This window comes from Papaver somniferum, chromosome 8 (genome assembly GCF_003573695.1).
Source record: "Papaver somniferum cultivar HN1 chromosome 8, ASM357369v1, whole genome shotgun sequence".
NCBI lineage: Eukaryota > Viridiplantae > Streptophyta > Magnoliopsida > Ranunculales > Papaveraceae > Papaver > Papaver somniferum.
The window spans coordinates 128,435,193-128,462,538 of NC_039365.1; the positions used below are offsets into that span (position 1 = coordinate 128,435,193).

At 36.8% G+C, this 27,346-nt stretch overlaps 1 protein-coding gene and 1 pseudogene across 1 annotated transcript; both read left to right on the forward strand.

The window, feature by feature from the left end:
• Positions 1-812: 812 nt before the first annotated feature.
• Positions 813-7,400, forward strand: LOC113303007 (tRNA(adenine(34)) deaminase, chloroplastic-like). Its single transcript, XM_026551982.1, has 5 exons — positions 813-4,717; positions 4,797-4,884; positions 5,535-5,662; positions 5,953-6,319; positions 6,688-7,400. The coding sequence occupies exons 1-4, from the start codon at positions 1,044-1,046 to the stop codon at positions 6,230-6,232; spliced, it is 4,170 nt and encodes a 1,389-aa protein (XP_026407767.1). The 5' UTR covers positions 813-1,043; the 3' UTR covers positions 6,233-6,319; positions 6,688-7,400.
• A 412-nt stretch (positions 7,401-7,812) lies between these two features.
• Positions 7,813-9,098, forward strand: LOC113303008 (annotated as a pseudogene).
• The last annotated feature ends 18,248 nt before the right edge of the window (positions 9,099-27,346 follow it).

The following is a 27,346-nucleotide window of genomic DNA, read 5'->3' on the forward strand; positions in this document are numbered from 1 at the left end:
TTAGGGCAAATTAAAACACGAATCCAAAAGAAATGTAATTAAAATTAATAATAATAGTTAGGGATTTTTGAATCGGGGCTTTGGGGAATGAATTGAATTAATTATCAGGGTTTCGATCTCTTTTTCTCTCTTTTCAATTTGAAGACGAAGGAAATCACAGATTAAGGTTTCTGATTTTGATCGTCGCTTGATATCATGATTTCTCTGTAATCTCTTCTTTTATTTTCATAATCCGGAAGTCGTTTTTATTCATTGACTGATCGAACAAAAACCTTCTTCCTTGATTAAAAGAGAGAAGACGAAGGATAAAGGGAGTCACGGAAAACAAAACAAAGGAAGAAGAATGAAAGAAATAATTTTCGAAAATATGGGTGTGAGGGAAATTTTAACCCAAAAACAGGTACACGAATAAAAATTTCCACCTGTGTGTTTCACAGTGAAGAAAATCTTTAAAATGGGTTTGACTGTAGTTTTCACAATAAGTATTTTTACTTGATCTACCTGGCCTAACGAACATTCTGGACAGCTGAATATGAAGCATGTCTGTCCTGACCCAGAATGGGAAACCGGCCAAGCTGGCCGGGCTGACCAAATTTACACCCCCAATTTAATTAGCCAGGCAAATTGTATGCGTTCGAGTTCTGAATGCAATTATCCGTTCGAGTGGACCTCGGACTCTCGGAGCAAAAGACCAGTGAAAAGTTCGGTTGACCTAGTCAGTTAGAAACTCGCCGGGTATGAGACTGAGTTGACCTAGTCAGATATCAGTAGGTTGATCATTTCATTGATTACTTTATTCCTAAATTCACTGAAAATTAAAATTGGAAACTTTGACACCATCAGAATCTCAGCTCTTATTCCTCACACTTGTTGTTTCTGATCCACATAATTAAGAGTAAAACCCCTTTAAGATTTCAATTTACAGTCTCTTCTTCTGATGGAAAAATCCAAATACCTAATCAGGTAAGAGTTGCTCTCTGTACTGTTTTATCATTGTTCTTTACCTCTTGATCTGTAAATTTGCATAACCTAAAAACTTGAACATGTACAACATGTATAGTAGCTCAACTGTAGGGATAAGAAGTAAGGGTTCTCTATGTTTATCCATAAATGATTATTATTCATCAAATGAGAAGTGTCCATCTTCATTATGTTTACCATGCTCTTGTTGTTCAATCTCAATTTATGGGTATGGAGTACCTATGGTAAACATTAAATATATATATGGGTTCAGACAATCCAGTTTGATTCACTGTTCAGCTTCTAGGAAATTAATTTTAGGTGGTGGTGGTGGTTGTAGCGATCGTTATAGGCGATTACAGGATTGTAACTCAGATTTAGTGTGTAATGGAGGCTCCTATTATTCTCTCAAAGAGAGCAGTAGGCAAAAGGAGAGGGAAAGGGGGATTGCGAGGAGAGGGAGAAGAATTGTCTGTATGGGTTGGGAGGAAAAAAGTGAGTCTTTTGATTGTAGTGATGGAAATGTTGAAGCAATGCTCAGTTTATTGACTGAAGACATTGGTGAAAGTATTTTAGATGCTGAATGGCGTAAGAATAGATCAAGGACTGTGGAATTTCAAGGGGAGAGAAGGAGCAGGGTTAGTGAGTGTGTTAATGAAGGGAATAAGTATGTTGATTCTGGTTCTTCGGAGGGGTATTCAAAGTGTAATTGTCAATCTGTTAAAAATAACTCGAGGGAAGAAGGTCGCCAACATTTTGGAGGAATGAAAAGTTCTTTTAAGAAGGTCGATAATGGTGGGGTGAGAAAAGAAAGGCTTATTAGATCTTCATGCTACTCCGAGGGACTTCCGGTGAAGAGTAAAAGAGAACTTAGAGATGTTAATGAGTGTGTGAAGGAAGAGAATAAGTATATAGAATGTGGTTCTTCGGAGAGGAATTCAACTCGTGAATCAGAATCTGTCAAAATTAAGTTGAGGGAAGAAGGTTCTTTGAGGGGTGAACATCTTAACTCGAGGAAAGAAAGGTCTAGTAGTACTTCATCTAACTGGTCTAGGAGATGTCCAAAAGATACCAAGAACATAAATGTTAGTGAGTGTACTAAGGAGGAAAGGAAGTATGTGGAATCTGGTACCTTGGGAAAACTCTCGAACTGTGAGTATGGAGCTGCCACAAACAAGTCGAGGGAAGAAGGTTGTAGGTCAACAGGAGAAATGGGAGTATTTACAAGGGGTGAGAACCAAGGTTTGAGGAAAGAAGGGTCTAGCTGTTCATCGTATTACTCCGCTGCGTCGTCGGGTAACATTGATGAGATTCATGGGAGCAACACAGTTAGTCAAGTTGAACATGAAAGATTTGTTGGTGAACCTTCGAGTAGCTACAAGTTTGAGGAATCTAGAAAAACTGATGAGGGGCTTTTCACTGATGATGTTAAGAAAAAATGTATGAAGTATGAAAGTGATGGGAGGACATATGAAGAGGCTTCAAGAAAAGGAAGGACTTTAGTTGGAAGGGACGAAACATCTATTAGGATAGATGGGGCTTTGAGAAAGGATGAACATAAGATTATGGAAGTCAAAGATAGAGCTTCCCTTTCTCAAGAGAGATCCGATAGCAGGGATAATAATTCAACCCAATCCATTGATTTTGTTGAAAATACAAGAAATGCACGTAGCAGAAAAGGTCATCAGGCTGTTCAGCAATCAAGAACTAAATTTCAACAGCAAACTCAAATATCAGATATGCAGAATAGGGTGAATAGGAGTGCTTACAGTTCGCAAAATAGGCTCAGTGAAAGGGAAGAAAAGATAACCGAAGCTGTGAATTTGGTCGTGGAAGCAAGAGAGAGAAATACTCGAGTGGATAATCAAATAATTGGCCCAACTGAGTCAACAGGGAAGTCCCAACAAGTTAGCCAAATTTCAGGGATCCATGGTAGCGATACTAGATGGTCCTCCAGTTCGCAGAGAGTTCATGAAACTAACACGAAGAACAGAGAAGAGAATTCAAGTTCACTAGAAGGTTCATTTCAGGAGGCAAAAGAACAACGTACTCAAGCTGATCAAGAAGTTGTTGAGATAACTAAATCAGATTATGAATCTCATGACGTCACAAATGTTTCAGTTATCAGTGCTTTTGATGCCGAACTCTTCAGCAGTTCCCAAAAGCTTCAGGTAACAAGAATGAGTACCCAAGAAGAAAATTCAACTTCACATGTAGATGCGGCTCTGGAAGCAAGAGAAGGGAACCAAACGGGTCAACGAGTCACCGGACAAGTTTGGTCAGTGAAAGAGTCCCAAAGGCCTAGCAGAACATCAGGTTTCAGGGAGAGTTTTGATGAAGAGGGCTCTAGTTCACAAACAGCATTAGATTTGGTCCACCATGCTGGAGAGCAGGAAATCAGCACACAAAAGGTAGACAGGAGAAATTTACAGGCGATGGTAACTCCACCATCGTCTCAATTGGTTGGAAGACATTCCACTGAAACTCTTTTGAACCGAAGACCTAGTAACCATTCCGCAATTCGAGAGGATCCACCACAAGAAGAAGTTCCAGCTTCCCGCCAAGAACTGGATGGTGGAACTAGCACAAACGAGATTTATGCAGGACATTCTAATCTTGTGATCAATGATGATGTGTTGGTTTCTGCCAACCGCTTAGAAGCATCTTCCACAATGTTTGTTGGAGAGTTCATGGAGAAGCTAAGAGGTGAAACATCAACTTCCGAATTTGTTGAAGGACGAACGTCTTCTCAATCAAATCAACAAGTATCTGAAGATTTCCAGTCGCAGGTGGATAGTTCAAGGCGATCATCTTTCTTATCTGGAAGAAAAGGACCCTCTGATGAAATGTGGCATGTTTCTGGCTCCTCAAAGATAGAAGCTCCTATAGAAGCCAAATCCATGAAAGAGAATACAATAGTCAGGAGTACTAACAGGTCTTTGTGGGGTGTTGTTTCAGATATAGTTCGTCTCCGGTGGGGTGCACGATCCGAAACCCATAATTCAACTAGCAAATCTGGTGGTAGGAGTTCCCCAAATGAATCAGGTGTAAGTGAAGCGTGGATCTCTAGCAACGAGCCTGATGAAAATGATGATGAGAATGCTAAGAAGTCAAAAAGAGGTACACCAAAAAGATCCAGATCTTCTGATCTACCTCATCCAAGAAAACCTCCGACTCAAACCCAAGGAGACGCCTATGAAGTGATGGTTCCTCATGAAAACCTAATGGAAGGTGAGGCTTATACAACATCGTCTTCGATTGGGAGAGGTCCAGCATCTAAAGTTGTTTCTTCAGCATCCAACGAGGACACATTTAACTTGGAAGGTGTAAGGACGGGTCAAGTGACTCCTCCCAGTATCAAAGCAGCAGATTCTTCTGTACCATTACTTAAGAGGCGCTTGATAAGATCTCCTCCCGTGGAAGCAGAAATGCTGGAGAGTAATATTGAGGTGTCCACAAGTGGGTCAAAGGAGATGGTGGATGAACAACTGAGCGAGAAGCCAACCAAAGCCATGGAAACTGGAAGGAAGGATGGGGATTCGAAGCAGAAGAAATTCGAAAGAAATAAGCAAGTACTAAAAGACAGATTTGAAGAGTGGGAAGAAGCGTATATCATTGAAAGTCAACAGAAGAAAATGGATGAAATGTTTATGAGGGAAGCATTAATGGAAGCGAAGAAAGCTGCTGACACCTGGGAGGTTCCGGTGGGTGCCGTGCTTGTGCACAACGGAAAAATTATTGCTCGTGGGTGCAACTTGTAAGTAAAATGACTATTCATCACTATTTCTTGAGATTCTTGGAGTATTAGAATTTATTCTGACTTTTACATGTTTCAGAGTGGAAGAGTTGAGAGATTCAACTGCCCATGCGGAAATGATTTGCATACGTGAAGCCTCAAACGTACTTCGGACATGGAGACTTGCGGTATTTGGTGTTCAACTCTAACTTCTTCAATCTTTATAGCTTTTGAATCAAAACCATTCTTATCCGACTTTTTCTTCTCTATATATAGATATGCATGTATTTTATTAAGTTCAGTACCTTATATATTTATGGTAAACTACTTATCATAATTGTGTATACCGTGTCCCCGTATTCTAATTTTTTAAGTTGTCATATCGAAGTAGCGTATTGGACACAAGACACCGACGCTGACACAGTATCCATGTCGTTGTAACACAGCTTTCGATTGTACAAGTTTATGGTTAAATGAATACTCTCTTTTATAGGTCCATTTCATGCAATTCCTCAGGCATGTAAAGCTTAAGTGTATATATTTTTCATGTATTATAAGTGTAGTATCACCAGTTCACATGGATGTTCTATCTGTTGACTATGGTTGTTCTAGGATTGGAGATGACAGATCCATCTCATAAGAAACTTGATGGTGTTCAGTCACCCTGGATTTCTTAACAATTAATATGAAGTCTCTGTAACTCTTAAATTTGTGCTTGTGTTCCACAAGTAATCTAGTAATATAGAATAGATAAAGACCCCAAAATGATCTGAGGTGAGTGGTGCTTTCTTAGTCCAATTTATATCCTTTCTCTTTACGTGAGAATGTTGGCTTGCAGGAAACAACACTATATGTTACTCTTGAACCCTGCGCAATGTGTGCTGGTGCAATCCTTCAAGCTAGAGTCGATACTGTGGTATGGGGAGCTCCAAATAAGCTTTTAGGTGCCGATGGCAGTTGGGTCAGGTATGCAGCTATCTTGTAGTTACTAGTTAGTCTTCTATTGGAAAGTTTTCCTTTCTGTTCTGGTCCATCTTCATGAGTTTGAAAGCATCTAGCCTTGGTTCTTCCTGGGAATTTTCTTACCTCCAAGTTCTGTTGTTCGCATCCAACCTAAAACAGATCCCAAAATAGTTTCTTTTCATTTCCATGTCATGTTTGAAGTTCTTGAAATGAAAAAAATATGTTGACTTGTTAGAGAACAGAAGACAAGATTCTGATTTCTTATTTGTAACTTGCAACTATCATTTTGGCAGACTATTTCCTACTGGTAGTGAAGGCAAAATCAGTTCCGATCTTACAAATGAGCTAACTGGTCCAGTCCACCCGTTCCACCCGAAAATGACAATCAGGCGTGGGATCCTATCAACTGAGTGTGCAGATATTATGCAACAATTCTTCCAGCTAAGGAGGAGGACAAAGGAGAAGAAATCAGACTCACCACCACCACCACCATCTTGCTTGCCTATTTCAGGCCATCCATCGAAAATTATCACCAAGATGCATGATGTGTTTCACATTATGTTCTGCTTGTAGCCGCTGAGAATACGATTCATATTTCTCTTTCACTGTATGCAACATTGCAACTATATCAAGAAAGTACTATCATCAAATCCAAGTAGAGTAAGTTCACTTTGCTTATTTATCAGTAATAAATAGGGTACATACTTCTAAAGATTTTGTACATAAATTTGTTAGTGTATCTATATTTTCATATACAATAACACTGGCAACTACTCAGCAGCACGTGGAACCAAAACGTCCCCCAAAAGGATGAGCTTTGTTCCTGAGTTGATCGACATGCCACTGAGGTGCTAGTCCTGTTTGGACTGGCAAATATTACTGTCCTACAGATGTATTGTAGTTAGATCAGATTTTAGATTTATCCTATTTAGTATCACAATGCGAGTAAGCAATTGTCGGGAAATTAAGTTCTGGAGATGTATTAATGTACTAACTTGTTATTCTGTTTCTATATTTCCTGCTTGTAGGTGTGGCTTTGGGTGGGGGTAAGGTGATCTTCTTAGTTTTGCGATAAATTTTTCAAAAGAAGCTCATAGTGGTCAAAAAGAAGGTGTGTAATCCTAGTAAGTCCCCTACGTGCTCTTCAGAGGATACTTTTCTTACATTTCATAAACTTAGGCTGGTGAAGACATATTGATAACCAATGAAACAAATTTGATATGCAATTTAGAGCTCACTGTTCTCGACAATTAGGATTAGAAAAACTCCTCGAACATACGTTTGTGTTTGTTTTTTGAGAAAATCAGATCAGAATCATGCAAACGTTTTTGTACGGAAATTTCTATAGTTAATAGCCATTTGCTTTAGGGATTCATTCGTTCAAGGACCATCGAGAAGAAAAATGAAAGCTTCAGTCTATGGTGTAAAAACTTAGTTTCATGTTATTAGGGCAATTCTTGTACAATTTCATCATTTCTTCAAACTTATTTATCAAAGAATGGGTATGCACTTTACTGTTGAACTGCTAACAAGCATTATGGATCTTGGAAGTTTAAATGAACCACATTTGACACTGATTTTAACATTAATCTGGCTAAGAGAATAATTAGGCTAGTTAAGCGATATGAATGTTTGTTTTCTGTAAATTTGTAACTAAACTTGTGCTAAAATTGTTAATTACTTGTGATTAACTGTATTTCGTGATGCTTTTACCTAATTTTTAGATTATGGTTTTATTCGAGCTGGCATTGATGCGACCACTAGTAGGTTGAACACTCACAATTTGTCTTAACAATCAAAACGACCACTATGGACAATCAGCTAAAGTCTTATTCTTAAATAGAAAGGAACCGATTTTTCATTTTCATTACGGAATATACATCATTAGTCCATTAATTCTGCAAAATGGGTTACCATGTCAGTGTCAATGTCAACCCAACCCTTACCTTTTTTTCTAGGAAAGTAACCTGATTACTGTATATACATCTGGATCTGTCTCTAACTTGTTTCTTTACAAGGCAAGGTAGCCAAAAATCATCTGAGTCCACAATTTAATTTCAAATTAATAGGGTCCTAGGTATTGTATTATGATCATTTCGTGGAACAGTGGATCAAATCTGCACTGAAACTAACAGGTTACTTGGCCTGAAAACTACATTTCTCCTTCTTTGCTCACCCAACTTGTTCTGCTGGGACTAATTATTCCACACTCTTACTCTGATGCGTGTATATATATACCCGAACGAACCATCTCAACCCTTCCAACTATTACCATTTCATTGATCTCAAGAAAATGGGTTCACATTATTGGGTCTCTACCTTGGCCTGCTTCTTGATCTCAAGCGGCACCGCTCGTGCACAATCTTCTACAGCTGCTGCACCTTCTAATCCACCAACTACAGTGGTACAACCACCAATAACCGCTGTAGGAGTTGCTCCCTCCACCCCTACAACCACCGCCACTCCTGTATCATCACCAACTCCTAAATCAGAACCACTTTCAACTCCAGTTCTTCCTCCAACACTGCCCCCGATTCAAAGTCCGCCTCCTTAATTAGTTCCATCTAAACCACCAGCATTGCCACCCTCATCTCCACCTCTGCTATCACCCGCTTTACCTCCACCAAAGATATCCCCTTCGCCAGCAACCGTGCCATCTGCACCACCTCATCCTGTACCTGCACCTGCACCAGCGAAGGAGACACCAGCTCCAGCACCAGCTAAGGAAGCGCCTGTTCCTTCACCTTCACAAATATCAGTGCCGGCACCAGCACCATCATCAGAATTGGTACCTGCACCTGCGCCTGCTCCTACGAAAAGTAAGAAGAAGAAACATAAGCACAAGAAACATCATCATGCACCAGCACCAGCTCCATTAATGGTAAGTCCACCGGCACCACCAGCAGTTGACTCAGAGGATGAAGTGGCTCCAGCACCATCGCCTGATATGGTAATGCTGTTCATCTATTAAAATGTACCCAATTTCTATATTAATCAATTCTTACTACAAATTTTGAGTTCTAGACATTGTGGTATTGGTGAATCTTCATTTAACTACTTTATAGAATTATTTTGAATGGTTACTCTTGACCCGATCTTCTTTACTCTCTATATTCTTCAACTGAAGAGTGGAGGTATAATGTTATATCAACAAGGAGGACTGTTTGGAACATGGGCCAGAACTGGATTATTAGCTGTTCTTGTTTTATTGGCTACTATTGGTTAAAGAGTTTGCACCCTGTTATTTGACGAGCTTCATATATTCTACTTATCCGGTATTTGATTTGCTATTTGATGAGAACTCATGTTCGTATATGCAAGAGTCTTTGAGATAATAGTTATGCTCGATAAGTTGCCCTTCTGGCGAAGTTTCAATGGGTTGCAAATTACAGTATATTTTCTCATAGTGAGCATAATAAAATTATAATCAGATTTTTCAGATTCAACTGTTAAGAAAAAAACTATTGTGTTCTAAGACCTTGTACTTATGTCAAGAAGACCTTCGTCGTGTTCATTTGCAGATCTAATGTCCGCATATACTTCCCTTCCCTTGTACTTCAAGATGTGCCCTTAATCGTGACAAAGTTAGTCATGACACCGATATTCTGCAATGGTTTTCTGTATATTCAATTGTATTGAAACCATAGATTACAACAGGTTCTTATACATAGCTAGAGCGTAATAAAAAGGAAACTAATGAATACAAAATATATACAAGAATAATATCAAAGATACGTCGTATATTTCAACACCCTCCCTCAACCTCAAGATGGTGCATAACACATTTTGAGGTTGCTTATTAGAAAATGCAGTCTAAGAGAAGGTAGAGACTTGGTGAAGAGAGGAGTTGATTCTGTCAGGTGAATTCCCATGTCACCAAGAAGCCATCGTAACCAAACTATCTCAGAAGTAGTATATGCCATAGCCCTATACTCAGCCTCAGCACTAGAACGAGAAACTACTGATTGTTTCTTACTTCTCCATGAGATTAGAGAACTTCCTAGAAACATACAATATCCAGTGGTAGAACGTCCATCTGTAACATCTCTTGCCCAATCCGAGTCTGTGTATGCACGAAGACGAAGATCTGATGTAGAAGAAAAGTGTAATCCCTGATATACCGTAAAATTCGAAGAACTGCAGCAAAATGAGAAGTACGAGGAGCAGACATGAATTGACTTACAATATGGACTGCATAGCTAATATCTGGTCTTGTAATGGTCAAATAGTTGAGACTACCAACAAGCTGACAGTATAGAGTTGGGTTGGATAAAACTTTTCCATTGGTAGGATTGAGTTTGACATTATGTTCAAGAGGCGTTTCTGCAACTTTGCTATCAGTTAATCCAGCACGAAGAAGAATTTCAGATGCATACTTAACTTGTGAAATGAGTAACCATCAGAAGATCTATCAACTTCTATACCAAGAAAGTATCTTAAATGACCAAGATATCAAAGCATGAATTTAGGTGGGTTTTGAGAGCAATAATACCTTCTGTGTCATTACCTGTGATTACCATATCATCAACATATAAAATAAGAAGCACCATTCCCTTCTGTGTTTTCCTGACAAACATTGCTGAGTCGTATGGACTTTGAGTGAAACTATACTGAAGAATAGCATCTATACCCTTTTGTTCTATGCCATAACCTAGAAACACACACATGGAATTATTTTTAAGTTTATTACGTTCTCTTTCTGAAAGAAGAACAAAACATGTTGACTCGAAGACATGTAATTCAGAGTAGTTTGGTTCCTTACCATACAATTTTTCATATGATGATATACCTCCTATAACAATGGTTGGAACACGATTGATTGTATAGACAACATTGAGAACAGATTCACCCCAGAAATTAGAGAGAACATAGTAAGAGAGGAGTTGAGTTCTAGCAGTCTCAATAATATGACGGTGTTTTCGTTCACAACACCATTTTGCTCTGGTGTTTTTGTGCATAATAGCTGAAGAAGAGTACCTTCTGATTTGAGAAGTTCTTTGAAATGGTTGGATATCTATTCACCTCATTGATCTGCTCTAAAGACTCTAGTGGCTTTTCCAAACTGAATTTTGATCATTGTAGAGAATTCAGTATATATTCTAAGAAAGTCTAATCTAGAGTTGAACAAGTAAATCCATGTGTAACGAGCAATGAATATTACATAATATAATGACCCTCCCTTAGTATCAATGAGATATTTTCCCCAAACATTAGAATGAATAAGATCAAAAGGTGTTGTAGAAATAGTAGTACTTTTATTTAAGGGAAGAGCATGTTGTATACCAAGCTTACAAGCAACACAATGTGGATCTTTGTCTAGAGGAACATTCCCTAACAGACCTTTATTAACCGTGTACGTAAGACGGGAAAAGGAAACATGATCTAACTTGGAATGCCAAGAGATAAATGAGTATGGTGGATGGTAAAGTGGATGCGACAACAACAATTTGATTCTTGGATGTTCTAGGGATAACAAGGAACTCGAGAAGATATAAACGACAACTCTACGGCCTATCCCAGCAAGCTTCTCTGTCTTGGGATCTGTATCACACAACCAGATGAAAAGAAGTATATGTTAAGCCCTTGATTGCATAACTGACCAATGGAAATAAGATTCATTTTGATATGAGGAACTAAAAGCACATCTGGTATATCTATTTTATCAGATACTCTTATCTGACCAATATGACTAGCACTTATTTCTGATCTATCTGCAGTATGGATCTTAGGTGTCACGATGGGTCTCTTATACTCAAACAAAGTCGATTGAAAGTCATGCGATTAGAGGCTCATGAGTCTTGAGATACCATTTCGTTGTAAATGTACCTGTAGGTGCTGAAAGTGCAGTAGCAACTGTGGGATTATTACCAATTGAGAGAGCTTGCTTAAGCATCTCTTGTATCTCTGCAAGATTGTTTAGTGAGGTGCTGCTGGCTCTCTTGCTTGTTCCTGAATTAGTGTTGATGTGACTGGATCTGCAGAGAAATAAGATGGTGCAGTAGCATTGAATCTCCTTCTTTCTCTCATGTTTCTGGAAGATGGTGAGGTACAATTGCCAAACATGTCCATAGACTTTGCAGTATTTGCATTATGGTGTTCCTGGTGGTGGAGTTGTACCTTGGCTTTTCGAGCTTTGAGAGATGTTTGGTGTTGATATACTTGGCGGAAAACTGCATCTCTTAGCAACGTGACCAAACTTCTTATAATGTGACACTGAACTCGGGAGAAGTCACGATAAGTTGAATTTGTGGAACTCCTTTGAGAGTTGAAGCTTGGACGTGAATCTGCAACAAGCACAGTAGGAATATCTGGTTTGATTCTCTTATGTGTTTCCTCATTGATTAACTCAGACAACGCAGTTTCTATAGTAGGTAATGGAGATATGTGAAGAATGGATGCTATAACTCCTTCAAATTACTCTCTCAATGCCATCAATAGTTGAACGAGTCTGGTTTCTTCTCCGTGTTTTTGCCACAATTCTAAATCAGCTGTCCAGTTAGGTTCCATGAGAGTAAGATGATTCCATATGATTGCCATCTCATAATTAAAATCGGAAACCGTTTGATCAAGTTGTTGTTTCAAGGATCGAATGTCCTATTCCTGTTTGTAACGTTGAGAAAAATTAACTCGAGTATGCCTTTTTGATATGAAATCCGACGCATCTTTGGCTACGTCAAAACTGGTGAGTTACATGCTTATTGAGGTGATTACGGTGTTGCCTATCCATGTGAGAATCTTATGATTGTTGATTTCACATTCATCAGCGGGATCGACTGTTGTACCTTCCTTTTCTTTACTTCCAGGAGCAGATGATGATGCCTTTGGAGATTTTTCTTTTCCATCTGTATACTTCTACATTCCTTTTCCTTTGAGAAAACTTCTCAAAAGAAATGACCAGTGATTGTAGTTTGTTCCATCTACCTTAAAGGTGATAGGTTGTGAATCTTCACGAGACATATTTGAAATAGGTGTAAGAGCAGACATGGAAAATACTGTCAAGTTTCGAATACTTAGGATTAAGATAAACTGAGAACAAAGAAACAGGAGAGTCTTATGATACCTCAAAATAGAACAAGATTGATTTGATCTTATGATGTAATGGAAGATGGTTTACTGGATCTTGGATGGCTCTGATGTCATGACAAATTTAGTCATGACACCGATATTCTGGAATGATTTTATGTATATTTAATTGTATTGAAAGAATACAACATGTTCTTATACATAGCTAGAGCGTAATAAAAGGGAAACTAATGAATACAAAATATACACAAGAATAATATCAAAGATACAACGTATATTTCAACAAATTGAAACTACGCAAAAGCATCAGAAATGAAAAACGCAATGAAAAAGTGGGGGTACAACAACCTCCCCCAATATTTCGCTTAGCAATCTGTATGGACTAACTCCAATATACTTTCAAGAGAATCAACTAGACAGTCAGACTCAATCTTAAGAGAAGTATATGAAGGAGTTATATCTCAATTTCTCGATTCAATACTTACTCAAGCAAATAACAATCTGCGAGTCTAATTGAATACAAGAGAAATTAACTTGAACAGTACCAAAGACCAATGTTCAAGGATCAATAAATTTCAATCAACAACCAAAGGTTGGATTTACCAATTGATCGATTTAACGCACAACCTGTGATATTTAAATTATATAACAAAATATAATGCGAAAAAGAAATAACACAGACACCAGAAGTTTTGTTAACGAGGAAACCGCAAATGCAGTAAAACCCCGAGACCTAGTACAGATTGAACACACACTGTATTAATCCGCTACAGACACTAGCCTACTACAAGCTTACTTCGGTCTGGACTGTAGTTGAACCTCAATCAATCTCACACTGGTCCAAGGTACAGTTGCGCTCCCTACATCTCCGATCCCAGTAGGATACTACGCACTTGATTACCTTAGCTGATCTCACCCACAACTAAGAGTTTCTACGTCCCAAAGTCGAAGACTTTAATAAAAAAAATCTGTGTCACACAGAAAAGTCTACAGGAATAGATAAATCTGTTTCCCACATAAATACCTACGAGTTTTGTTCCGTCTTTTGATAAAACAAGGTGAACAGGAACCAATTGATATACCAGACTTATATTCCCGAAGAACAACCTGGAAATATCAATCACCACACAATAATCTTAATTGACTGGCGAAACAAGATATTGTGGAATCACAAAAAATGAGACGAAGATGTTTGTGACTACTTTTCTATCTTTCCTATCGGAGAAATTAATCTCAAGCCAATCTTACGATTACACTTAATCATGATAGCAACAACAAGATCAGATCACGCAACTACAGAGAAAATAGTTGGGTCTGGCTTCACAATCTCAATGAAGTCTTCAAGTTGTTAACCTACAGGGTCTCGGTAGAAACCTAAAGTTAAAGGATAATCGACTGTAGCTTATACAAATAGTATCATATAGGAGGTGTGAGGATTAGGTTTCTCAGTTGCTAGAGTTCTCCTTTATATAATCTTCAAATCAGGGTTTCCAATCATTGCTACCTTGGTAACAAAGGATTCAATATTCAACGTTAGATGAAAACCTGATTAGATTCAAGCTAATATCTTTCAACCGTTAGATCGAATCTTAGCTTGTTATACACAAATGAAATGCACGTTCATTTAGGTTTGTGTAACCGTACCTAAACATGTACACCTAGTTGGTTCAACAATGGTTAACCAATGGTTAGCCATATGAGCACTTTCATGTCAACCTTATTCATCTTCACCATAACTAGTTCAAATGACTCATAAGAACTAGTTAGAGAGTTGTTCAATTGCTTAGATCTCATAGAAGTATATAAGACACAATCGAAATAATTTGATCACGAACATTATAACCACGGTTTGCAAATATGAATTCCTTAGATTATATATGTCTTAGTTCACGAATAAACCGTTTTTATAAAATAACCCACTCGAGTATGCATACCGGTACGCATACTTAAACACCCGGATTGAGTTTGTTTTCAGTTCATAAACTCCAGCATAAATTCACGGGATGTGAACTTCCGGCAGTACGCGGACTTAGCTTCTGGACATCCTAAACCAGTAAAGTACGCATACTTTAGTTCAAGGATTTTGGACTTACACAAATATGAGTTCACATACAATGTGTATATCCATTCAAGGTTATATATTTTAAACTCTCATTTCAATCGTTGAAACATTCTTAGAGGATGTTAAATAGAGGTTGTTCACACACTATTTTTCATCAAAGCGATTTTCGAGATATTGAAATAATCAACATGACTTTCGTCATTTGTAAAGATGAACTTGGCCAAAGCGAAAGCTTACCAACATATATTTCGAGAAATAGATAAGCGAGATAAACTCGGCTCGAAATAGAAAATGTGTATAATCGAAGTCTGTATAGAAATACGACTTTTGTCTCAAGATAGGAGATAGAGTAGATAGACTTTTGAGTGATAAATAAGTTCAAGTCTCCACATACCTTTTTGTCGATGAAGTTCCACCAGTTCCTTGAGTAGTTCTTTGTCTTTGCATGATGAACGTCGTGGAGTCTAGAACTCAACTACACTTTCTATCCTAGTCCGAGACTTAGCTATAAGTAGACTAGAAATCAAGACTTATAGTTTTGGTAGCTAAACTTGACAAACAAGCTTGAGATAGCAACGGTTACGAGTTCGAGCGAGCAGTGCTCTAACACGCAATTATAAGACATACTAAAAGACTGTAATCACAAGTTCAAGGACTGTAATCACTACAACTCTTTAAGACATACTAAAAGAATTTCTCACCTTAACTTGGCAAAGAAAGACGTTGAGCGTCATATATTTTTATTTTTTTTGGTTCAAAAAGAAATTTATTGATTAAGGAGGTAAGATTGAAGGAGAATCCTTCATATCTTCCTCTAACTGGCTACAAATAAAATCTGGAGGTATATCCTCCCATAAGTTTATCAGCTTGTGATTTCTAGAGTGTTTAGCTAGAATGTCAGCTACATGATTGCACTCTCTCATTACATGTCTTACTTCCCAAAACCTAATACTATTAAGATAGAATCTGATATCAGAAATAATTGGTAAATTTTCTGTTGCGTCATAGATTATATATATTGTTTTTACATTTTTACTTTAAGTTTATTATAGAAAGTTGAAAAAATGCCATGAAAAAGCCATAAAGGTGAAAAGGTTGATTTGAACAAGCGGATAATATGAACATTGCCAATATGGATTTCCTTTCTGCAGTTTTTATGGGGAGCCATTCTCATGTTCTCAATGGTGTTCGTGTAAATGATTGTTTTTTTATTTTTACTAGACCGCCGGGTACGTGTGATTTGTCAACGAATCCTTAGAAAATTGTAGGCTATTGCTACTTTTTTTTTTGAAGCATGAAGCATGCTTTCTTACCTTTTTTGCCTCCACTTTTAAAATAAAAAATAAAAAAAGGACAAACTTAAAAAACTAAACTTACAACTTCAGCAGAACAGTAATAATCATAAAGCAAGTGCTGACTATTGGATTTCTAGATCGCGGGCAAGCGCACAAGCACAATGCACGTGTTGGATTCGTCGACTAACCTTTCAAGTGTACTAAAATTGTAGACTATTACTAAGTTTTTACCTTTATGATTACAGTTTGGAAAACAAATTTACATCTTCAACAAAAAACTGACAGTCGTAAAGTAAAATAATTTTGATAGTTGGATCTCTGTACTGGTAGCTGCTCTTGTAATATCGCTGTCGATTTTAGCAGTCATGTAAAATTTGTGCTTTTTAGAACTTTAATTTTGAGGATCGACTTTGTTGCATACACAAATTAATTTCTAAATAAATAAAATTACTGGCCGACCTCCATTTTATATATCAGGCCGGTTCCTATGGCGTATGCCAAAAAAGTTCATTTGCCATAACAGGTGTCATGACAAACCAGCCGTGCCACTATGGAAAAATGGTTTCAACTATAGACGTTTTATCGGGCGATGGTGTCTAAAGCGCCAACGATAAAGATTTTATCGTTACAATTTTGGTTATGTCGCTCGATGACAGGTCTATCTCCAATGACTCTTTCTCCGTCGCCTATAAATAAATGATTTTCAAAGATCATTTTTGTACCAATACTTTATTTCTTTCTTTCTCAATCTTTAAAATTTTCTCAAATTTTTTCAAATGCCACAATTTAAAACCCAACTTGATTTCGCATACCTGCTTGATTTTATTGGGACAGTATTTAAAGTTGTTGTTCATAAGATATGTCATAGTTATAAAGAAATGGGCAAAAAGCGTTAAAATTTTCAAGTTTTGAATATTAATTAACCAAGTTAAACCCGCAGCTAAAAAAGACAAGGAAAATCAAGGCAAATCAAATTTGAAAGTTACCTAAAGTACTAGTCACACAAACTAAGGAAACTTAGTTCATCAGCGCATTGATTGTAAATTATGTAAAATTAAGAAGGAAAATAAGACAACGAAGATTGTCGGGGATTTTTTTTGTTAGAGTCTTTATTCTAAACATTATTGTCTAGTTTATATCTTGTAAAATGACACAGTATTATTAACTATCACATATCTTGTTAAACAACAGCTGAAGTTGACAATTAAGAAATTAAAACACATAAAAACTGGATAATATTTGGGCAACACTCTTAAGATCTCATAATAACTTCCATATATGAAGTCTTTTCTTTTTATGACTTGATGTGAAGCCACTCCGCCTGACACTTTTGTTCAAGGTCCGCCAGGCTTTCACCATTTCTTGTGTTTTGACCCATTTGCATTACCATAACAACATACAAATTAACTTCCTTATTGATTACATTGAAGTGAGCACTCAATGCGCTTGCATCACAATTGTGGAGGTTCATTGTTTCTTCGTGAACCTTCAGAAATATGTTTTCCCAAAATGGCAGGGCTCGGAGTGCATCAACGATAAGACATTGAGTAAAAAAAACATTGGACATGTAAATACATTCATCTTCGGCAATAGTAACTTTTTCTCTCCGCTTTCTTATTTGATTTTGCATATTGCACCTCCTTGATTTTCGGGTGCATGTTGGTTTTCAATGAACTCACCCATGTTCATATTTTGAAAACTTAGAAGAGTTTTGCAAAAAAAAAAAAAAAACTCGACGGTTATGAAAAATTAGAAAGCATTGAGAAATTTTAGAGAGATTTATAAATTATGGTGTGAGTTGAAATAGATTGGATGTTGGATATTTATAGAGGGAGGATTTCTGACAGTTGGATGGGGAATTATTGAGCGACGACCATATCAATTAGTGGTACAAAAACTATCATTAGCGTTGTGATGACCATCAAACGATGGAGACTCTATCACTCGTTAATCAGTGTCTCGCACCCGTCTAAGTGATACATTTGGCAATTAGACAATTACATTTGACACTTTCCCATAACTATAGTGGATGCAAAATTGGAAAACTTAAAGATTTAACATGTGCATAGGAATCAGCCTTATAGATACTTTTTGTGTGCCCATGTGTTGACGGTGGATTTTCGACTAGGGCAAAATTGTAAAATTAAAATTTTACATATTTTTGACCGGGCTTCTGACGAACATATGAAATTCATATTTTATAATTTGGACGTAGAAGCTCGTGATATGACGATCTCAGACTGGTCATGTAACCTTTTCCAAAACACAAATATATGACAGTAATATTGATACCTCCCTGGCTAAGCTCTCGATATTCTGTATATTTTTATATACTGCACGACTTAATATTCAATTCTGTATAGAATCTTAAGAATACTAGATGGATTGACCACTAGTATAGAGCGACAACGTCTTCAGGATGTCACTGATGTTCCTTGACTATGCAGAATACATGTTCAGAGCCGGTACGGTACTACTGCCAATTATGTACCCTAATCTGGAATAAATAAAATGCTCATAAACAGATTGCTTACTAGTATAGAGCGAATAATTTGAAGAATTCTAGTGCTATATTCACCGAATGAATTCCTGTAAGATGTTCTATTTTCACCACAATATTTTATTACTTCAATTCACGGTTTTCCCTGGCTGAATCCCATGGATTAGTAATGAGTATTCACCTTTCGGTCATAGGGCCACCATCAAGTAAGCCCCGATAAAATAGCGCGCGTGTATTTAATAATAATGCTCAAACGAGCACACAAAAAACATGGACAAACGAGGATATGGAAAACTCATCAAAGTAGGAAAGGAGGTGAGAGAAAATAAATAAAATAACATTAAAAAAAAGGTTTTGCCATGACCGGCCATGATGGCCCGTCACCATAGACGACCATCATAACCGGACACCAAGGCCAGTCCCCACTTTTTGATTATTTTAATTATTTTATTATTATTTCCTTAATCAAGGATTTCCTCTTGACTTTCCATATCTTGTTGAATATTGCTCAATTCACCATATGGTTAACAAAGCAAGTGGTCATGTAACCATTAACTTTTGCACCATATAATATATTAAAATATTATTATTTTAATATTTCAAAATACTGGACGTTTAAGCAAAATCCTACTTGCTCATTCAAGCAAAATTGAGAGTTTAAATCAACATCAAATTCTTCTGAAATTACAAAAAAAATGCTCCAATGACCACCAAAAATGTAAGGATTCGCAAGCTCGTCAACGGCATTGGACCAGTTAAGAGGCGATTCAGCCGCTAATGACTCGATTAGTTAATGTAGATTTTAATTAATAGAAATTAATCTAACAACGATCTATATACGAAATTAGTACCATTGGATAGATCTCAAAAATTTATGCGAAATGGACTTCTCGAACGTATGCTTCGGATACCGGAAGAAGAAGATATCATCAGATTGGTATGAAGGTAAAAATAGTCTTTTTGCAGTCTAACCGAATTGGCAGCCCATATCTAAGTTTTGGGTGCCTCAATAAGTCTCGTCGGTCTTATCCTCTGATCGAGAGGATAAACTATCATTCCCTTTTCTTTTTCTTCTCCATTATTCTTTCTTCTTTTTTTCCCTTCTTCTCTGTTCTTCACTTGTTGGTGACTTTAGGAAACTGAAATCAAGATTTTGAGATCGAGAGAGGTAGGGTATGATTAAGTAGTGATTGTTGTTGGTGGTGCTGATGTTGTTTATCTCTGAAGGAGAAGAAGATGATGATGTGAATCGCAAGGAGGAGATTATGATTTGAATTTGGGTTTCTGGATGTTGATGGAACTGATCAGTAAATTGAGATACTGATAGTTGGGGAACAAAAGGGTTGTGGTTGAATTGAAGTTTAGAAATCATTTGGATGATGAACTGAAGAAATTAGGGTTTGTAAGAAAGTCAGGGAATACGAAATTGAAGTTTTGGAAGAGTGATTAGAGTTGGATATTGATTAATTGAATGGATTAGGGTAGAATTGCAGATGAAATCAAGCCCAGGTGATGAAATAGTAATTCAGGAAGAAGTTAGGGTTTCATGTTCTTCCTCAAATTAGAATTCGGGTTTCTGAGTTGAGGATAGTGATGGAGATTGTTGTGTATTGCTGGAATTGAACTGATGGGGTGGATGTTTTGGGATAAAATTGCTAAATTATGTCAAAGTAAGAGGAAGATGCCAATTCCAATTGCTTATGTGGAACTACTCTAAGTTGATATTTATTAGCAACGATCAAATGGACGGATGAACTAACGGATCATAGAACGCAAGGTAGGCGAGTCTTGTCATCAAACCAGTTTCAGTAATCATAAGAAATGGTGCGTATGAAAATATCTGTTTTCCTAGATTAAAGCTTTTAGCGATGTTAGAGATGTTGTGAATCTTTTATATATATGTATGTTTTGTTAATCTGTAAAACAACACATTAACATATTTATATCACTCGAGAGACTTTCATTTTTATTATATCAGAGAGTTTGGATTTTGTTATTAGCATTTTATGTAATTGTGATTCTTAGAGTCGGTAATCTGGGTTTGACACTTCAATTAAGATGTAATCCTATTAGATAAGCATGTAATTAGGTTGGGGCGTCACAAAAAATTACCAAATTTTTTAGAGTGGACAACTGTCTACACGGTGGCCCGTGCACCACAATGTCGGTTCTAGCTGGTCCCTTGGACACATGGCTAGCCGGTCTCATACTCATTATTTATTTATTTTAATTGATCCTCCGTAATTTTATTTGTCCACCAGTTGGACAATCCTCCATACACCGCCCAGACGGTCTCACCACTACCAATGGTCGGTCCTCATACCCATTGCTCGGTCGGTTTCCCTACCCATATTGGACAGTCTTCCATCTCCGGGATGTAGGGCTTCCTGAAATAGGGTTTTAGACTTGACGATAATTATGATTGAGTCTGAACACCAATAATTTTCATATTGATTCAACTATCAATATCTTTATTAAATATTCAATGTTCGATCCTGCTACCAACATTTTGCCGCTCGACTATCTGATTGGCCGATCAATCAATATTTCATTGGACAACCATCCACTTGATCAATCATCCAATATATACCAATGTTTTAATCTCTACTTTGTCATTCAACTACTCATGACATGGTGGATCGAGGATTATAATAACTCAGCAATATATGATTTCCTGTCAAAAACTTGACATATCAGAACACACATGGATCCATGATCGATCCAGCAATCTTGTCAGACTGACATTCATCAATCCAAATCTCTCGAGTATCATTGTTGCCTCAGCTGGCACAATGATAATTCATTAGACTCAACGTCTAAGCATTGTCCCAACAGACACCTTATGCTTGATCCATCGAAATGATGAGTCACAGAGCATGTCACATTCATCATTGATAATTATGCCCGACTTATTAAAGCTCAGACTCATAGTCTAGCCAAGTCAATAATTGACCAACTAAATACTCGTCTGCAAAGCATACTTCACATGAGACATCGATCATGTCACATGGGGGAATATTCACTAGGGTTTTAGTCTGGCATCCTACAACACGTACGATGTAACAATGCATCCACGATGAGAATGTGAGTAAGTCGTGTTGAAGGAGTAAGTAAAGTAGTGGATGGACAATCAACCAAGTCTTTCACGCACTGAGAACTGGTTCAACCACGATTTCCCATTTTCCCACTTCAATCGCCGATTTACTGGAGATCAATGTGTTAACTACTTCTACAATAAATAGGTTCATAAAACTAGGACTTGAGAACTCAATCGAACTTAATCAAACTTAACTGATCAGAACTTAATACCTTAATCCAATTTGCGACAGTCTATCATTATAAAACACGCAGAAGTCTCTCTCTCGATCCAACACGGAGAATTCAACACATCCACAATCCATCAACTGCTATTGATCTCACACATTCTCAGCTTTCCTCTTATAGATCGACCATCATCCCTCTTTGTGACCGAATTGACTATGGAATATCCATTTTCTTAGTTTATGCCAGAGTCTTATAGATTGATTTGTCGAATTGAAGTACCAATTACTTCTGTGCAATACATCAATTAAAAGTATTAAACGATTTGTTTAATTAAGGATTCACTTATTACACAACTCTCCATTTTTACTCAAAAATCAGTAAATCATTTTTACCCATCAACACCATGAAATATGGGTGAAACAGGAAAATAGTTTACTTGGTCCACCATATAGGTTCAGGTCCTATTAGTTAGCCAATCTCTCTAGTACTCACCGTCTGGGTAGAGCGGACGCGCCTAAAATGACTCCGTGTTCGTATCATAATCGCGTCTGACACTTGGATGCACATGTCTCCGTGTCATACACATCAGTGTTATCACATATATATGTCATCCACTATTTAATATTTTTTTAATAGTTGTCCACTATTTAATATAATATCTACTAAAAATGTCTGAATTTCTTGTATATTTTTGCAGTAGAATATTAAGGAAAGGGAAAGAGGCAGAGAAAGAAAAGAATTCTATTGATAAGAGTTATATCGTTACATGGATATTATATCCTCTATATACAAGGAGAAGGGAAAACCAAAAGACTTCTGTTTTTGGACCGCACATCCATGGGCATGGGCCTGATAGACACATTTTTGTGTCCGATTTGTCTCGATTCTATATATTGTTAGGGCTCATTTTGTACTTATTATGGTGTTTTATTTATTTGTAGGTATTTTTGGCTAATAAACATTTTTGGAAAAAATTGGCTCGAAAAGTTGTAGGAAAGCACCTGGAGGACATTTGCTATTCAGACTCTCACTTTGGATAAGGGGTAACCTAATTACTAAGGGCATCCCATTTCCAGGCAGTTTCTAATCGCACCCCTACTCTGGATAAGGGGCAACCATCTTCAACATTAAAAAAAAAAAGGATTTTGGCGGGAAAAAAGTGTAGTTAAAGAGAAGTTTTGGCAATCGTGGTTTGGAGGAGTTTGAGGTCGATTAAACCTCTGATTTTCATAGGATAGACTCCTTATGGGTCTAGGAATCTGATATGGGTGTTTAAATCGATTAGATTGGGCTCGATCGACGGATTTTTCTCACAACAAGAAAATATGGAAAGTCACGTGTGTGTGACCTGTTTAAGGGAATTTTAGAGTGATTAAAACGCTGTAAACCTTCCCAAAGATTTGTATCTATCTAAGGAAGAGTTTAGAATAAAAAAGAAAGCTCAGAAACGCGTAGAAATCATAAAACAAGAAATTGTCGTAACTTGGCCGTGAAGAGAAGGAAAGAGATTTAATCGGTATTTTTGATATAAATAGATGTCTTGGGTCATATAAAAGAGGTGTCGAGAGTTTGGGAACCTAAGGAGAGCCAGAGAAGAAGAAATCAGAGCTTTACCAAACTCTGTTTCTGCTGCTGCTTCTGTTGAAGAAGAAGAACGCGAAGAACATTGACCCTCGGTAGACAGTCGCAGAAAAGTGTCACTGTTTAACAGCTGAAGAACATTAAGTTGTTCAGGGCAGTCTTATTCTAGGGTCTTAAAATCAGCAACAAAGCAACAGTTTTTCTGTAACAGTTCCATTGTAACAGCTGTTTTGCAACACCAATACACTGTTGCAAACAGTCTGTGTTATTACTTTTCACTCTTTTAATCATCTTTTGAGCAACAAACACATATTTTGAGATCATGATTAATATGAGGAGCTAAACCCCATTGCTGAGGCGATAGAGGAAGCTATTTTTCCAACAAAAAGTGGTATATTCTATTTTATCTTTTTATTTGCAATAATTATATGATTATTTTCCTTGAAATATTATTGAATATGATTTTTATTTGAGTGATTGTGATCTATTTTGATGGAGTATGCTTAGTTTTAAGACTTTTTATGCTTCATACTTGGTATTTACAATTATTATTTTTGAAAATCTACTTGTTGCAATATTTTAGAATCAAATTAAACAAGAAAATTACATAAATATAAGTATTGGTTTAATCACTTTGAACTTGGAAAATAGTGGAATCTTAGCCTCAGTGTTTCTTTTAGTATTGATATCATCTTTGATTGAGTTTGCTATAATTTTTAGTGAGTTTTCTATTTTAATATTAGGATTTAAGTCTAATTAATATCCTTCACAAGTCTGAGAATCGAACCACTTTTACCACTATCTACAAATCACATCAGGGCCCTTCAACACTCCCCCTGTGTGGTTCAACAACAAAACTTTATACATAGTGCTTCACATATAGTGCTTTGAATGTGGTTCTTCAAATGTTGTTCTCTCCTTGATGACTTGTGCTGAAATCAATTGCCTTAATAAAACTTTGACAAGGAAAAACCCAGTGGGATAAAACCCTGGTACAACTCTCCACGTGTACTTTACATGTAGTTCATCACATGCAATACGATCTTCAAAGATCGATGAGTCTAACTTAATTACCTCATTAAAACTTCATCAGGAAAACCCAGAGGGACCAAACCTGAACTAAAGAAAAAGAGTACAAATATTAATCAAACTTAGAACATGGTTGGATGCATATACGTTGCCTCATTAAAACCTTGAAAAGTAAAACCCAGTGGGACAAAACCTTGACAAGGGGAAAAGAGTACAACATGACATATGCAAGTAAAGGTGATCCGTTGCAGATGATCACTTTGCTCCGTTTAGGTTGACTAGGTATTTCACAACTCTTAAGGCAGAAAATCCTCGTGGGAAAGATAATAGCCTTAGCTGGGAAAGTACATTCCAGGTGTTTGTTGTTGTCTCATTAAAAACCTTGCCGAGTAACAAAACCCTGTGGGAAAAAATAACATTGGTGAAGGAAAATAGTTCAACACACCATTAGATTCTCCCCCTGATGTCAGACAATTTTCATTAGTCTAATGCAGTCAAAAGGAGTTTATCACACTTTACTTTGTTGACTTGAATATTTATAAGACCCAGTTTCCGATTCTGGAAGTTACGTTGCTTAACAGACTACCACGTTTCATTTCTTTGATGGAGATATTTTCAGTAATATCAACGCGATCTTTATGTCTTCAACATTCAACATACTTGATATTTTTAGTGTTGTCTCGCTAAAAACCTTGTCGAGTAATAAAACCCTTTGGGAAAAACTATTTTCAATCGAAGGGAAAAAAGAGTACATAACATCTTCAATTTCGAAGTAAAATATGTCGACATCATATCCTTGGATCCCCCCTGATGTCGGCATCTCCCCCTGATTACTTTCAGAGTTTTTCCAGACAATTCATTTAGTCATGTACTTTTCGAAACTGAATATCGGTAATGACTTAGAAAATAGTCTACCATATCTCCTCCTGATTACTTTCATTGGAGAAGAGATTATTGTTCCTTCATAATCAACAAATTGTGGATTGCAATTTCATTAGCATTATTTTTTATGTCTTTGCAGGGATAATTTTTTTTTATGTCAATGGTTACTTTTAATTACATGATTACATTCACTATACCATTCCAATTACGTTGCGTTGGCGTTGAGCTATATCTAGCTAACAAGTTCACTGAGGATGTAACATTTGGTCGAGTACATTATGCTAAGTACAATAATGCGTCTATTATACTTAGATAAGAAAATTTCATCTCCCGACACAATTTCTTCATCTTCCTTTAGACGAATTGGTCATTTATGTACATTTGAAACTCGACTAGTCATGGGAGTGCTAGAAGGATGCATGTCCTTGTTAAATTTCCTGACAATGGATATATACAAACTGGTGGAATAATATACCACAAGCTCAGTATTCGGTTGAGCTTTCCCCAAATTTTTCATCTCAAATTCGGATTTCAAATAGCTTTTAAGGTATCTTATTACATCAAGAGTACCCATCATGTCGGTACCATTGACATAGAACTTTCTTGTGAATACGCAAGGAAAAATAACTTACTTGTCTATCCCCTCCAAATCAAATACCCACTTAGACGGGTATACCACATCCGCCTGATTGCTTCTATCTATAAGATTTGGGTAACAAAAGGCTATCAAGAACTTTTGTAAATATCTTCTATCTCTTGATTCTTTGAGATATACGTAACAACCACATACATATGCTGCATTTCAAGTCCTTTTGAAATTACCAAGCTAACTAAGTAGCGGAACGCTATAACGTTCATTACAAGAGAACAATTCCATGGCTTTGTGATAAACCTCGCGCCACAAGGTGATTCTTTATACTTTAAGACCTCATTCTTCTCACTTCACTTTGTGACAAATAACAACATATGTCCCACGGGATGTACACTTGGTTGGTTAGCACTACCACACCAAATACCCGTATATTTGTCAAAGAACTAAGTTCTACCTGGATTGCGTAGGCTAAATATGCTATGTTAGAGCATTGCTCGGTTGAACCCACTAGCGTTGGTATGTCAAGTTATTTGTCAATTTTATTTTCCAAAATGCATTCTTGATTTAGCATACTAAAGATAGTTTCGGACTAGATTAGGTCTAAGAAGTTGAATCGAAGCTATCCTTAAAAGACGAAGATTGAAGATTGAAGACTATAAGAAGACATCAACAAGTACTTCATCAACAAAGGTATGTTATTGATTTCATTTGTATTCTTGTTCAATTCTACCTTTCTAATCTATCAAGATAAATGCTCACTCTATGCAACAATTCCAATGACGGTAAATGTACATTTATGTATATATACTTGAGGTTATTTGATTCATGACCTTGGATACAATAACCTTTATTCTTATAAAGAATCTCATGTTATAGTGGATGAGCTTACAAATCCAACGAGCCAAGAATCACTTAATTCCGAGTTATAACGATGAAGTTATAGTAGGAAACAATCCATGGGTTGTTTGTAACATTTCACGGACTTGGGCCCAATTACGTGACTAAAAGCTATTTTTGGTCAAGTTGGTGATGTTTCCTTGTCTAGGCAAGATGGATATTAATCCAAACATATTTGATTACCATATTAAAGTGTTTGTGATAAGTTTTAATTCCTGCCTAAGTTAAAATGTGATTTATTCACATAAATAAATATTTGCCAATTAATTATTTATGCATAATATTTATAACTTAGGAAAGACTCTCATAATTAGGAAAGTCTTGAAAAAGGAAAATAACTTTGCTTAGATTCCAAGCTATTGTTCACTATAAATAAAGGGTTCGTGAGTTTACACGTTTTTTATCCCCTTTGGAAAATTGGCGTAAGCTTTGCAGGTTGTTTCCATGTCTTCTGTTCTTCGTGAACAAGAGTGGGATAAAAGTATTTGTATTGGGGATCACAAATCCAAGTTAGATTTAATCTTCGTGATTGATCATACGTCTTGTAATCTAAGTTTTTCAC